This window comes from Antechinus flavipes, chromosome 4 (genome assembly GCF_016432865.1).
Source record: "Antechinus flavipes isolate AdamAnt ecotype Samford, QLD, Australia chromosome 4, AdamAnt_v2, whole genome shotgun sequence".
Taxonomy (NCBI): Eukaryota; Metazoa; Chordata; class Mammalia; order Dasyuromorphia; family Dasyuridae; genus Antechinus; species Antechinus flavipes.
In genome coordinates, this window is record NC_067401.1 from 206395556 (window position 1) to 206411820 (window position 16265).

General features: G+C 39.4%; 1 protein-coding gene across 1 annotated transcript in view; it reads left to right on the forward strand.

Moving 5' to 3' along the window:
- The window catches only part of RSPH9 (radial spoke head component 9), a 31552-nt gene that overhangs the window by 3327 nt on the left and 11960 nt on the right, over positions 1-16265 (forward strand). The window contains exons 2-4 of the mRNA XM_051997047.1: positions 3366-3531; positions 9617-9746; positions 10298-10444. Coding sequence (XP_051853007.1) covers positions 3366-3531; positions 9617-9746; positions 10298-10444 — 443 coding nt within the window. The remainder of the gene's footprint in view (positions 1-3365; positions 3532-9616; positions 9747-10297; positions 10445-16265) is intronic.

Below are 16265 nucleotides of genomic sequence, written 5' to 3' on the forward strand. Positions count from 1 at the left end.
CTTAGCACCATAATTTTGACCAATCCTATGTAAAGCAAATAAACCAAAGTAAAACTAGAAAAAATGTAAGGACTTATGGCAAGGACAAGTCTCTCCCTGATAACCCCAGAATTAATCAGCAGTACAAAGGCTCCCTGTTGCTAGTATGTCAGGTCTTCTGCTGTTGGGGCATCTCAGACAGATTATCCAGTTTGAGATGGACAGCTCACTGTGGTCTGTGGTCATTTGTGCATTTAACTCAGCCTCTGCTAATATAGGGAGTAGCAGTGCTCAGGATGGTCCTGCTGTCCATCATAAGAGGACATCCCAAGTCTATGAAGGACTCCAAAGGGGGGGAAAAGTGGGGCCTGGAATAGCTCCACCTGTCCTCTCTCAGTAAAACAGGAGCTGCTACTAGGATCCAGATTTCTGAGCAGATTATGCACAGTTAGACCAAGAAAGGTAATCCCGAACTTTTAGAGGTCTGACACCAAACTTCAAGGTTCTTTGAGAATGCTGAAATACTAATTAAGGTAACTGGGATTACAGGAGTGTAGAAACAGATCAGAGAGACTGCTAGTCCCAAGATAGGTGTTTGATTTCTGATTGTTTCTAAAAAATAATCCCCCAAACTGAGTCTGCCAGGGCAATTCCAACAGAATAAGGGATTTCAAAATTAAAACATAACCAGCAAATCATAGTCCAGTAATTTTAAGCAAGGAGTAAAAACGACCCAATCAGGGTTCCCAAATTCCCCATATCAGTCCATCAGGGGTAAGGGATGAAGCCTTATTCAAAACTGCTTCAGGCCAGGCACTGATGGAGACCCTCAGTCCATGCAGGGGTGCTGACAATCAAAGCTGATGTAGGTCCCAAAAGTGAGTCAATACCTGTCAGTTGACCAAAATATAGAACAAAAAATACAAATCTAACAAATAAAGGTTAGAACAGACTGATACAAAATGTGAAGAGGCCAGTATGAGTTGACCAGCAGCTTAATAGGTTTTCTTCACAGGACAGGCAAATGGCTGTCAGCTATAGTTCCAATAGATAAAACGGCATTTAGGTTTTTGTCCTCTCATTAGTTATAAACCTTGAAAAAAAACTTGAATATCCAGACACATATCCAGTAATAGATAGATGATCAGACTAAATACTTATTTGCCCAAGTATTTAGGATATAATGATTACATATAACCAGGTTGGAAACAGCAAGGTATGACATAATTGAATTGCATTAACAATTTCTATTGACCATTGCTCTGATCATAGAAGTAAGTCACAGGAGGAAAAAAGTGGAGGGACACAACTATATCATAACATAAGCAGTTAAAACTTAACTTTCAGCAAAACAGGATAAAATAGCTTTAATTCATTTTTACTCCAGTTAATTGTCCCATAACTGTCAGAGGATGGATCTTTAAAACTCCTAAATAGCATTAACTATAAGCCCAAGAAATTTTATTTCCAATAACAAATCCCATTAATCAAAGTTTCAGATAAATCCTAAACAGATATTTACCATAACCTTATATTTATAACAGTAAGAAATTCAATAAGTTTCACTTCTTTCATATCTAAATAGACAGTTTCATAAGTGAACATTATATATACAAATCATTTTGCCTTAAAATACCCAATACATAGAGAAATATTCCAAATTGCATATTGTCCATAACAGAAACATTTTCAAAAAGATAAAAAAGAAAAAAAAAACTTATTTTCAGAGGCTCTTTAAATGACTTCAGGCTGACCCAATACAATCAATTCTTTTATATTTAGCAGAAACATTTTCAAAAGGACAAAGAAAAACGATTATTTTCAGAAGCCCTTTAAATGATGGGTATAACCTCAGGATACAATCAATTAAACTTATACAGAATACCCAATTCCACACAAAAGAATCTGAAAGATTCTTAAAATATCAAACTTTTAGAAATAGCCTTATCAAATTATCGAGGCCTAAGATAGGTTTTTCTCCTTATCTGGATCATCATGATTAGGAGGGGTGGTGATTGAGCAGAACAATTATAAACTGAAGCAGAACAATTAGGAAAACTGAGGCAGGACAATTTAGGGAAACTGAGTCAAGATAATTAGGGAAATTGAGTCAGGATAATAAAAGAGAACTGTGGCACAACACTTCTTTCTTCATTCCTTCATTCCTTTGTTCCTTCCCTTTTTCCTCATTTTTCCTTCTTTTTTTCTTCCTGTTTATATTTTATTTTTATTTTCAGTTCCATATGCTCTTCCTTTTTCCACCCTTCCCTACTCAATAGCAAGCAAAAGATATATCATCATCACATATATTCAAATATGGTATCATATTTCATATAGTAATGCAAAATGCATTTTTGCATTAGCCATGTTAAGGGTGGAGGGAAGGAAGAAAAGTAAAGAAATGAAAAAAAAAAAATCTCCAGGTTGCCCTCTGAGTATATCAGTTCTCTTTTTGGAAGACAATAGTATTTTATAGTTTGAATCCTTCAGAATTGTGGTAGGTTGTTGGATTGATCAGCGAGGTAGATAGGTGGCACTGCAGTGGACACAGTGCCAGGTCTGATGTCAAAAAGTCTGAATTTAAATCCAGCTTAGATCCTCACTAACTGTATGACTCTGAGCAAGTCACTTAATCTTGTTTGCCTGAGTTCCCTCATTTGTAAAATGAATTGGAAAAAGAAATGGCAAACCGCTCCTGTTATCTCTGCCAAGAAAACTCCAAATGGAGTCCTGAAGAGTTAGATATAACTGAACAACAATTGTATTGATCAGAATCCCTAAATCTTTCACATCTGATTAACTATACTATATTTCCATCACTATGTAGATTACTCTCCTGCTTCACACACCTCATGAATTCTATTATGTCTTCTGCACTGATTATCTCCAATTTATCCTTGCTACTGCTTGTCTCCCCCATTAGACTTGAAGCTCCTTGAGGGCAGGGCTCTTTGCCTTTCTTTGTATTCCTTGTATGTCCCAGTTCTTGGGACAGAGTAGGTACTTAATAAATGCTTATCGATTTACAGACTAAGGGAAATTTTTTTGTTTTTCTTTTCAAGTAGTAGGTGAGAGAAGGGAAAATGAGTAAGAGAAAGGTTTAGGGAAAGTTTCTGAAGATCTTGAAGTGTCTCAAAACTCAGAACTATGAGAATGCTGTGGTGTGCTGGGACAAAGCCTGGACTTGAAGTTAGAAATACATGAAAGTCCTGGTTTTGCTACTCCCTGTGTTAGCCCAATTATTCCCTTCTGAGCATCAGCTTCCTGCTATGTAAAAATGAGGATAACACGTGCACTTAAAACTGTTGTGAGAAAAGTGTTTTGTAACGTGTTGTCTTTGGGTTGTACTTGGAACCTAAATTTCCTTATGTGGATGTTATTGCCAGTTTGAACTGCATGGAATGGAGCCTCCTGCCACCAGCAACAGAAGAGATGGTCACCCAAACATCTGTGGTGAAGGGTCGCTTCATAGGGGACCCTTCACATGAATATGAGCACATTGAGATGCAGCGTACCACTGAAGGAGAAAAGACGTATGAAGACGAAGTGATGGTGAGTTGGAAATAAGCGAAAGGCCAGATGAGAGGAGACTGTCCTACAAAGCAGACCACACACACACACACACACACACACACACACACACACACACACAGAGTTAAATATCTGCTACATTATCGATAGTCTTACTGATGTGGTGCTAGTGATAGTGAAGAGATGTGAGAATTGAAGTGAGGAATCCCCTCTGGTTGGTGCAGGTCCAAGGTGAAAGAATTTACAAACCCGAAATCTGTGGCAAAAAAAGGATTTTTATTGTTCACTAAGAAGGAGGTTTTCTTAGTGGGCAAATTCCTAATGAGGAATGTTGGCCAATAGACCCCTGGTTATATGGGCAAATGTTGGCCGGGGGCTGGGAATTGTCTGGGCTAATCAATAAAAAATCATCAGATAGAGATCTCCAATTGAATAAAATCATTTTGAAGGCCTTTTCCCAGAATCTGGGAATTCCCTGAAGGGGGAATCCGGGTCACCCCCAAAAGATCTCAGTTTCAATGGAGGGTAATTTGACCAAGATCTCTGATTGAATGAAGGTACTTAACATGGGGAGGGCGTTCTCTGGGAAAGGGGTGCTTTAAACAGGGAAGATCCTCAGACCCTGAATCACCCTTCTTTTACAGATTAAAGGGGACACAGTTTCAGAATTCACCCCCATCATTACCATTCAGCTAACATTATTTAAGCTATTTCAATGACTGGCCTCCTGAAGTCTCTGAAAACTATGGCTCTGGAGCCCTCTGCTTCTTTCTCTAGGTTGAATGTGATGGTTTGAGGGGTGGGGGGTAATCATTTATAAAAAATCATGGCTCCAGCCCCTATCCAATACAACAGTTTCTATTTCCATACTATGTAAAATCCAATAATTCAATTGTAAAAGCATTTAATGGAGGAAAGGAGAGTTATATCTCTTGCTCTCCATTGAGTAGGGAAGGAGTGGAAAGAGGAAGAGAATATGGGAAAAAATGAAGAAAAAGAAAAGAAGGAAGGAAGGGAGGGAGGGAGGGAGAAAAGGAAGGAGAGAGGGAAAGAAAAAAGGAGGGAGGATAAATAACAATGAAACAAATAATCCAGTCACCACCTGCCTCAGTTAACAAGTAGATGTAGTCTACCTTTCCCCAAGTGGTGAATGGGATAGAAAATTCTGTGGAAAACTTAAGAGGTTTTCCATAGACATTTTCCCTCAGAAAGTCTGGGGATCATTTTTCTAGTCTCCTTTCAGTATGCTCTCATTAACTAACATGGAGATTTTCCAAACCACTGAACAGACCAGAATTTGCTGAAGACTCTTACTTTGACTTTGGGATCATTGGATTCCATCAAGACATCTGGATAGGGGGATGTCATGGTAGCACTGCTCCACACAACCTCTGTTATCTCCTCTTGCTCAATTTTCTGTATCTGTCCATGGCTCTCAAAGCTCCCTCATCTATATGGTTCTCACATCTTTTGTCTCATTTTTTCCAAGCAACTGCCCAGCTCTATCCCCATATCTAGATATAGGTTTCCGGGAAGTCTTAAATACGGAATTTTTTTTCTAGGTAATACTTTTCATTTGGGACAGTTGAAACACTCTGTAGAGCCCTCATGAAGGGCAAGCCTCTCCTATGAGACTAACATATTTGCACGTTGAAGGCAGAAGAATCCTGGTTACAGTATATCATTATTCATCCATTTAATAAGAGTTAGCTCAGTGTTAGGGAGGCTCTGAAGGAAAATGTGGGAGAGAAGAAGTAGTCGTCTGTTAAGAGTTCAAATGTTGGAGTTTGTTCTTCTCAAAACACAGCCGGTTTAGAGGCTTGGAGTCCTTTGGATGTCTCCAAATCCAAAGGTTCTGTCCTTCAGCCTCTGACTCTGCTTTCTTCTGCCTCCAACCAAGACAGAGATGGAAGGTCTCTCTTATCTCCTTCTGGGGAGCCCAGCCACCAACTTGACGCGGAGAGAGGGCTTCTGGTGTAGCTCCACTGAAATCCGTTAAAGTGTTCTCTGCACAAGAGTCGTTCCTTTCGAGTCCAGCGCGATCAGCCAGCCAAGAGGAAAAAATGTGTATTCTGGAATGGCTGTCTCGCCTTATATGTAAACCTTCTGAAAGAATGGGATTATGGGTTTTCTCCCATAGTGCTCTCTGGCCCAAAGAGCTTTAAGGTGTGGACTCTCTTGAAGTTAGAAAGTGTACTTTGTGAAGCTAGCATACTTATGGACTCCAATGAGTAAAGGTGGGAACACAAGCCTTGTCTTGATTAGTTCTACTTAGTACCTTGTTTCAGGTTCTGGCCAAAACAACTTCTTGTAAAATTAGATCAACTCTAATTACTTAGCAGTTAGTAAGGATTCCAACAGTCGTCTGTCTACCAAACGTGAAGGTTTAACAGAACCATTGTGCTGACTTTGTTGTTGTGGGCCTATGAAATCTGGACAGTCTACCAGTGCCATGCCAGGAAACTGAATCGCTTCCATGTGAATTGTCTTGGGAAGATTCTGAAGATCTCCTGGCAAGATAAGTTACCAGACACCGAGGCCCTTTCTCACACTCAACTGTCAAACATTCCCAACTGCTACAGAGAGTGCAACTCTGATGGGCTGGCCATGTTGTTCTAAGGGAAAAATATTTTTGCCTTAAAGAACTCACATAAGACAAGTGCTCCCATGAAGTCGGAGGAAAGGATACAAGAGTTGGTCTCTCTGAAGAATTCTAGAATTGATTGTGCCCCGTGGGAGACAGCGGCACAGGACTGCTGAGCATGGCGTGCCCTCGTCAAAGAGGGCAAAGCAGAATTTCAGTGGTTCAAAGGAAAGAGGAGATGCACAGACTTAGAGACATTGCCACTCCAAATGTTCCCATGGATTATTTGGCAGAGTCTTCTGAACTCGTATTAGTCTGATCCACTACAGTTGGCCACGTTGTATTTTGACCCTAACCTAGTGATGTCATTTTAGTCCTTTTCAGGAACAAAGGACAACAACTATACCATCATGCTGTGTGTGTAAGGAACTTACTAGGACTGTCCACTAGAGGCAAACACGTACATATATAAATATCTACAAACTAAATATGAGGCAATTTAAGATGCTAGCAGCTTGGGGGTTGGGGCACGAATCAAGCATAGGAACTGCTTAGGAGGTTGTGTTCCAGTTTGACCTTGAAGGAAGCTAGGGATTCTTAAAGGTGGAAGTGAAGAGGACATGCATTCTATCAAAGGGAGGCTGTCTAAGGCACCGAGATGGACTATCCTAGAGATGGAAAGTAGCAAATAGGACAGTTTGGCTGGATGGGAGAATGTTTGGAGGAGGAGAATCTTGCAATAAGCCTTGAGAGATAGGTTGGAGCCAGATTGTGAAGGACTTTAAATACCAAACAGAGGCGTTTGTGTGGTTGTTATTCTAGAGACAACAGGGAATAAATTAAGGGATATGGTCAGATCTGTGTTTGGTAATATCAATTTGGCAGATATGCAGAGGATAAATTGTGGGAGAGACTGAATGATGGGAGACTACTTAGTAGGCTTTTACAATAGTCTAGGCAGTTAGAGGTACTAAGAACCTATGCTAGGGTGATAGCTATGTGAATAGAGAATGGGATTGATGGGATTCTCACCACTAAATTGGGAATAATGGGCAATTCATGACTTGCTGTCCCCCTCACCCTCTGACTTATCTTTCTTCCTATAGAATAAATAGCTATTTCTCCAAAATGGTAGCCCAACACTCCCTCTATTGTGTAAACATCCTTCTGGGCTTCTTCCTTCGGGTCAGCACATTCTCCCATAACAAGCAGGCCTAGATCTTCCATTATCAGGCCTCTGAGGCTATTATTTAAAAAAAAAAGTTTCCAAATCAAGGCCCCCAAATCTGATAGTGCCATAGTACCATATTCATATATTATTGTTCTAAAGAGACAGCCAGTATCATGACTCCATAACACCTCCATCTTCCTAAACTTCCCATTTCCTTATTACAAGGCCAAACCTAACCCAATCTGGTTAGTACCGAGATCTAAGTGTCTTGACTGATTATCAGGACGAAAAGCAATTGATTCTCCATCAATGAGGCTTGTGTTCAGTCCCAAATGGTGTTAAAATGGAGATTACCAAGGATTGAATGTCTACTTTGTTCAGTGATAGAACATGCCTATGAAAAAACTAATTAAAAATATAAAACAATTACAAATGAATTTTGAACCGAAGTGCTGGGGTTAGATATTGAGAGGTGGCTGGTATTAGAAAAGACTTCTGTGGCACAAGAAGAATAGCACTAGATTTAGCATGAGTGGGTCTGGATATGAATCACTGCATTTATTAAGTGCCTGCTATGTTGTAGGAACTGTCTAGGTAGGCCCCGAGAATTTATAAACAATGAAGCAGTCCCTATCTTCAGGTTGGATAGACAACATGTACATAAATTAGCATATTGCGTGTGTACACACACACACATATATATGTATATATATATACATATATATATGTACACACACACATATATATGTGTGTGATTGTGTGTGTGTAGTGTAGGGTATATGTGTATATGTATATATATCTTAAATATATATGTACATATATGCACATACTACATAGGAGGAAAGGTTTCATGTAGAAAATGAGAGTTTTGAAGGAATTAAGAGATTCTAAAAGGGAGGGAGTATGGAAGAACATTCCAAGTGTTTACAAATGTATATAGATGGAAAATGGAATGTTATATGCAATGGACAATAAAATAGTCATTTTGGCTAGACTGTATCCTGAAGAGATAGGGGATCATGTATCATTAGATTTGAAAGTTGAGTTAGAGCCAGGTTATAAAAGACTTTAAAAGCTAAACAAAGGAGCTTCTATTTTATCTGTGAGATAATAGGATGTTAATGGACTTTATTGAATAGGGAGGCAACATGGGCAGACCATGCGTCCAGAAAATCATTTTTGGTAGCAGTGTGTTGATTAGATCAGAGCAAGATTTGAACAAGGAGACCAGTTAGGACGTTCTAGGAGTCCAGGTAAGAGATGATGAGGGTTTTAATTAGGTGGTAGCTGTGTGAGCAGAGAGGAGACAGATTAGAAAGATGTAGAGATAGAAATGGCATTTGGCAAAATAATTGGATATGTGAAGTCAAGGAATGAGGAGTAGAAGATCATGAATATAATCATAAAGAATATATCCAGTCTGAGAAATTTAATAGGTAGCCCGGACACAGGAGAGGGACTAGGGCTAGATATAAATTCAAGATTCGTCTATATAGAGATTTGATGAGATCACCAAGTGAGAGAGTGTTGAGAGGGAAGAGAAAAGAGACCAAATCTATCTTTTAGACTCTCCTCTGCTTTAAGGCTCAGCTCAGCCTTCCTTCAGTATCTCTCCTCTGTTCCCCCCTCTCCCCCCCATCGGCATTCCCTATTTGGCTGAAAGCCAATGTCACATCTCTCCATTAGAATTTAAGGGCCTTGAGGAGAGGGACTGTTTTCCTTTGTCTTTTTTCCCCCCAACCTAGAACATAATAGCAATTAATAAATGTTTATTGAGTTGAATTAGAACCTACTCTAGGAAGGAGACAGCCAGAACTCTAAAATGGGGGAGGGGGCCAAAGGAGGGAGATATCAAATACATTTGGAGGCTTGGTGCCAGCAGATGTAAAAACCAAGAGCTTGGAAGCCTGAAGATACAATTTCCGTAAACATCCTCTTTGACTATCACTTCCCAGACTGTATCCATAAAACAGGCTGGCTGCCTGATGGCAATACATGACCTCCTTTTTTCCACACCAACCGTGCAGGTTGCCTAATGTCATCTACCTTCTGGGTACAGCCTTTTCCCTGATATTTCTATTGCTGTTCCTAATATTTGATTCTTAGTTGCTGATGGAGGCTTGATATACAAATATTATGAGAGGTGAGAAGGGGGGTCCGCATAGTCTGATTTTTTCCCCTAGGTTCTTATCCTATGAAGGATAGCCCTTGTATCCACAGAGTCTATCTATCTGATTTCTGGTCAGTCTATCTCTAATTAGTTTACATTCTAGTCTAGGATATCTGTTTGGGGGGAGATGGAAGAAGGGAGCTCATGGACACGTCTTAGGACTCTTCATATATTTCTTTAGATCCAAATCAAGGAGGAATCTCGCCTGGTGTCGATCATTGACCAAATTGACAAGTCAGTCGCTATCATGCCTCGTGGAGCCCTCTTTAAGACTCCCTTTGGACCTGTCCATGTCAATAGGACCTTTGAAGGTAAGTCCCTCATATCCTCTCCCAAAGAGACCTTTGCTGCTTTTATCCTGAGAGAAGGCTTAAGGGGGAAGTATATGTTTAAAGTCTCAAGGATACAATATGGTATATTTAGGGGAATAATCTATAATTCTTTACATATTTCTTTAGGGAAAGATCCCCTGGACATTGCCTAGTGATAATAGCTTTATGAAGTTTTGTACAACTAACTGACTCATTGTTCTAGAAACAATATCTTGTTTATAGAACAGCTCACAAGATACTGTTGCCCTGGTTCCCGAGTTGCTTCCTCACCTGGCCTAATGTCCATGACCTTGATTCCAAGCTTGTTTTTCTTCACTCCTTCTCTTTGGAATCAGATTAGCATGAAGAGTTATAGCCCCATTCCCTATACCCAGGGTGCTGCAGTTGCTCCTTGTGCCAGGAGGTAGAACATTAGGGAATGGACAAGGCCTTGACTGAGGTCTTTTCACCATCCTGCCTCTTATTCCTATAAATCCTAGCACTGTGAGGGGTTTTATTCTGATTGACAATCTCCATCTGCCTCCTCTCAGGATTGACTCTGGCAGATTCTAAGAAGCTCAGTTCCTACTTCCATTTTGTGGAGCCTGTGGAATTGAAGAACAAAAGCCTGCTAGAGAAAGCTGACTTGGACCCTTCCTTGGATTTTATGGACTCCCTGGAAAATGACATTCCTAAAGGTACAGTTGTACAGTCACTTTGAGTGAAAGTAGTGTCCTGTCTGGACCTGTCTGGTCTAAGATCTTGTTTCTGATGGAGAAACTGAGGGAATGTGTGTGTTTGCTTCATAACACTCAGATCTTAATAAATGCTTAAGTATTCCTAACTTTTTAATATCCCAACATAGAATTATTAATGTTTAATAAAATCTGAGTACTTTGGATCTGAATGCCCTTTATGGGCAATACAATCCATATGTTGTACTTGTTATATAAATACTAGTTTTACTATTATTCTTTAATGAATTAATGTCATTGATATGGACATTTCTCTTTACTGATGTAGATTGCCACCCATCCTTCCTTCTAGTCCTATAAGATTCTTACACTTATAAATTTGTAATTTCTCCATAGAGGATCTATCCAACATACTGGGGACCTTCTTATAGGTGGCTTAGTTTTTCATGGATATCACTGTAATACATAGGCAAGGAGCTAGGTAGTACAGAGCACCAGGTCTGGACTCGGAAAGACACTTCTTCATGAGTTCAAATCAAGCCTTAGACAATTACTAACTGTGAACCCTGGGCAAGTTACTTAATCTTATTTATCTCAGTTTCCTTATCTGTAAAATGAACTAGAGAAGGAAATGGCAAACAACTACAGTATCTTTGCCAAGAAAAACCCAAATGGGATCAAGAAAAGTTGGACTTAACTTCAAAAAAAAAGACAATTATTATTTTGTACACGAATGACCAAATTCTTTTTTTCTAGAGGCCATTAGGCGATACAATGAATAGAGTACTGAACTAGGATTCAGGATTGGAGTTCAAATCCTGTCTAAGACACATATTAGCTGTATGAATCTGGACAAATTACTTAACTACTCTCTCAGGCTGCTTCCTTATCTGTAAAATAATAACATCTATCTCACAAAATTTTTTTCTTTACAACCTTAAAGTGCTATGCAAGTGCTAACTTGTATAGAGTACTTATACTTGTCCTTTTTATAGTTTCAAAAATTTCCCCACATAATGTAGGGCCTGACTTGTTAGGCCTGCTAAATGCCTAGCTATTGTTGGAGAGGGTAGCAGAGGCTTAATTTCCCTCTCAGCCTCTGGCATTCCCAGTAGAAGAGGAAGTCTTATGATAGATATTTTTCTGAGCCGCATGAAAGAACATGAGATCAGGCTACAGGAAATCAGACAGAGCACTGGAAAAAAAGGGGGGATAAGGGCTGTCTAAGAGCTAACTGAATAAGGACCATATTTCCCTTCTCTTCTAGAGATATCAGATATTTATGAAAATTTGGATTCATAAAGGGTAGTGATTTTTCTAGTGATTGAATAATGGGAGGAATGACAGGAAGATGACTGGAATAAGAGAAGGGGGCAACTATTTCAGCTTAGTTCCAAAACTAGCAAAGCTGATGGATAGTTTTACCACCAAAAAAATTTCCTACTGCTCAGTAGTGGTTATCATGCTCATTTTATACTAATAATCTTATTGTATTGTATTTATTTGGATTATTCAATGGTAGATTACTGATGAACTGTAATCTACTAACAATCCATCATTTATCATTTCTCTCTGCATTCAGTTGGCTTGTGCATTAATCAACAAAAACTCATTTGTCAGGAGTGTGGGATCCTGGTTCTAGAGGTTAGAAGTCATTGAGTCCAATATTTTCATTTTACAAGACAAAGCCCAGAGAGGTTAAGTGTTGAATACTTTGATTTTTTCCTCCTCTCCCAATCTATTCTAAAGCTGAATAGAAGTGATGTTCGTACCATGTGTGTTAATGGTCTACTTCATGATTGTCATCCCAAGAGTAACTCACATTATATAGTACATTAAGGTTTACAAAGCACTTTGTTTTGTTGTTCACTTATTTGGTTGTTCTTTGTTGCCCAAGGAACGCTCAAAAGTCTTCAGTATAGCCTTCATTCTACAGTACTCAGCTTTTCTACTAGTTAAGCTCTCACAGCCCTACTTGCCTTATATTAAGCACTTACTATATGTAGAATATATAGAATGTGCTAAGCAATGGGATAGTAGACACAATCCATTGAGATATAATGCAGATTAAATATAAGTAGTCTCTACAGTAAAACTGCTTACAACTTAATATGTAATTATAAATAAATGGATATGCATATATGTACATGCATATATGCATAATTACACATATACACATCTATATGTCTATACATACACATATTATAGTGGATCTATAATTTCTTCAAGAAAAATCATACATTTGTTGCAAATCAAGCTCCATCCATGACTTCTTTCTCATCCTATAGAAAGGACAGAAATACATAAAAAGATAACAATGCAGAGTTGATTTGATTTGATCATGATGATCATGTCATCATGAATGATTTGGAATGCAAATAAGTCCTGTAGGTATTTAGGGGAGGCAGGGGGTAATTTTTGAGAGCTACAGTGACCAAGAAAGGCTTCATGGAACCATTAAGATCTGTCCTGAGTTCTGGACAATTTAAAGATTTTTTTGATTTTTGAATAGGAGATGGTGTGTAGTGACATGACTATTATTAGGGGTCCTTATTCTTCTCCCAGTTGTAAGTAGGGTGCCCAAAGAACAGCTAACTACATCTCTTCATTGTTTGGGATGGGGGCGATTCTTGTGAATAGTTGAAGGTATCTTTCCAGTGTTTTTGGTTTGAGCCCTTAGTCCAATATGTACTCCCCAGTATCAATTGCCAATGCCAATTAATACCTCCTCAACATCAATACCCTTGATTAATGATGCCCAAGTATTAATTTGATCACTTCCTCTTCAATAGTAATTAACCAATTCATATAAACTAACTTTTACAAAGTTATATTTATTGTAAAAACCAAAATACAAAAACATCCCCTGAATCATGAGGCATATTTTCCCTTCTATTACCTTGGTTCCATGAGGGAATAGGCTCAAAATGCTACAAGGTGATCGTCTTACCAAGTTCACTTCTCAATGCGGCCAATGAGTGTAGTCACTCTCTTGCTTGCAGAATACAACATCTCATCACTGATTCAACCTTGGACTGGGCCAATCAGGTCTCTCCTCAGAGCTGTTTGGGGGCACCATGTCCCTGGATCCCCCTAGGGGCTCTACTGACCTTCCAAAACTCACAAGATCTTAGCCTTGTTTGTTCTATTTCTAACACCCCTTCACTAAAGAGGAGGAAAGAATAAACAGGACAGGGACAGAAGCAGCAACAGATTCACAGGCCACAGGGCAATAGCCAAGCAGGGAGGCCTGAGGCCTCTTTCTCCATCCAGGCTTGCAGCACGTTGACATGAGTTGGCTGTACCAGTGAAGGACTAAGAAGGATTTGGCCTTTTTTATGTATACCCAGTGCTTATTCAATAGCCAACCAAATGTTACCTAATAAGTGACTGGAGACTGAAAATACTTGCAACTGAAGTGGAAAGCTGGGTTCTTCCATTCTACATGATCATAAGCTTCTATTTATTTAGGGTTTTTTTTTTTGTGGGGGAAGCAAGACAATTGGGGTTAAGTGACTTGGCCAGGGTCACACAGCTAGGAAGTGTTAAGTGTCTGAAGTCAGATATGAACCAGGGCCTCCTGACTTCAGGGCTGGTGCTCCATCCACTGTGCCACCTAGCGGCCCCTGATCATGAGTTTCTAGAAGTACTCACCTTAGGCACATACTTCCAGGATTGGGCCGGTCTCCCTCCTCTCCACCTTATAGTATATATAAAGTGATATTTCAGGAAGATTAATGTCAGAAGTATAGGGGAGACTTATTTGGGAAGTTACCCTAAGACTGCGCTAAGTAGTCCAAAGCCTGGACAGTGGTGACTGTAGATATTGCAAAAAAAATTGTCAAGTTTAGGTGACTTGTCTGGATGGTTAGGGAGGGGGAAGAATCAAAAGATGACTCCAGGATAGGATGTTCAATCTGGGAGAGTACAGAAATAAGCAAATCCAGGGTAGAGGTAAGGGGAGGCAGGGGAAGCTGATTGTAAGGAAAAGATGGTCAAATCAGCTTTAGACATATTGACTTTAGTGTGGTGGTAGAACATCCCCAGCAAACAGTTAGAGATGATTTAAATCTCAGAAAAATAGTCATCCTTTTAGTTGTGATATGGGAAGGTTACTGAGGGAGAGTGTACATGAGAATTGCAAGTTAGCTATATAACAGCAGGCACTCTGGGTGTGTTTTTGCATTATTCTGCTGAGTCAAGGAGGTTAAGGAGTGAGCAGGGCATGTCCAGAACCTGAGACAGAAGTCCCAGAGCAGAAGAGAAGAGTGGTCAGAGACCAAACATAGTTGTCCTGGCTGAGCCAAGGAAGGAGTTTGTGTCCATCTTGAGCAGGACCCTGATCTTTCTTGCTCATAGAATGGGGTCTTCTGTTTCCAAAGTAGATAGATAAGGAGAAGTTTATAGGACCTGGGCTATTTCACACCTATGAGCAGCCCATTCCGAAGTCCCTTTATCCTTTTTAAAAATTGTTTTTTTTTTTCTGATTATACATGTATATTAGCTTTTAAAATATACATTTCTTTATGAATCATATTGGGAGAGAAAAATCAGAACAAAAGGGAAAAACCATGAGAGGAAAAAAAAACAATAAAAAAGGAGAACATAGCATGGTTTTTTTTTTTTAATTAAAGCTTTTTTATTTTCAAAACATATGCATGGATTTTTCAACATCGATCCCTGCAAAACCTTGTGTCCCAAATTTTCTCCTCCTTCTCTCTACCCCTTTCCTTAGATAGCAAGTAATTCAAAATATAGCATGTGTTTTACATTCACTCTCCACAGTTCTTTTTCTGGATGTAGATGGCATTTTCTGTTAGAATCTTTACAAAGTGATAAGCCAGTTGCCTAATTTTGCATGGTACTTAGCAAATTCTCTAGCTCACTAATGTACTCATTGGAGTTCACACTTTTGAGAGATTCACAAATCAGAAACCCATAAGCTCACTCTCTCAGAGAGGAGTCACCGTTGGGAGATCATATATAAGAAGCTGACAGAGGCTCAGTCGGAGTTCAGCTGAAAAGATTGAGAAGGGAGCATCAGGTCTATTCAGAAGAAGCCTCGAGTGGGAGTTGAGCTAGAGCCAGAAGCAAAGGACAAAGCTGCAAGAGCTCTTAGAACCAAGGAGAGAGAGGCCTCTAAGAAAGCTAACTGGGCTTGGATTTTCTTTGGATAAGAAATTAAACGTTTGGATTTTATCAGCTGGCTGTATTTGAGATGATTATTACTTTGGACTGGAACTAAGGCTGCCTCCAGAAAATCTCCCCAAGAAACCTGCTCCCAGAGAGAACCATCATATATTATAAAAAAGAAGAGAATACCACAATTTTCTATCCAAAGTTTATTGGGATTGCCTTGGATCACTGAACCGCTGAAAAGAACCACATCTTTCATAGTTCATCATCGCACAATCTTGCTGTTACTATGTACAATGTATTCCTGGTTCTGCTTGTTTTTCTCAGCATGAGTTCGTGTGAATCTTTCCAGGCCCTTTTAAAATCAGCCTGCTCATCACTTTTTATAGAACACTAATATTCCATTAATTCAGCCATTCCCCACTTGATGGGCATCTACTCTTTTTCTGGTTCTTTGCCTCCACAAAAAGAGCTTGAAGCCCTTTTATCTTTGCTAGACTACCAAATTGCCAGCCAGACCAGGAACTGAGAAATAGGCAGCAGATTTCCTCTATTAATGGGGGCCAGGAATGCTAGGATGGTGGACTTAGCTTCAAGGTCTAGTGGTTGGGAAATGAAATGAAATGATTCTTAAGTCTCCTCAGTTTGAGGATGACCCACCTTGTCATTCCCTTTTTTTATCCAGATT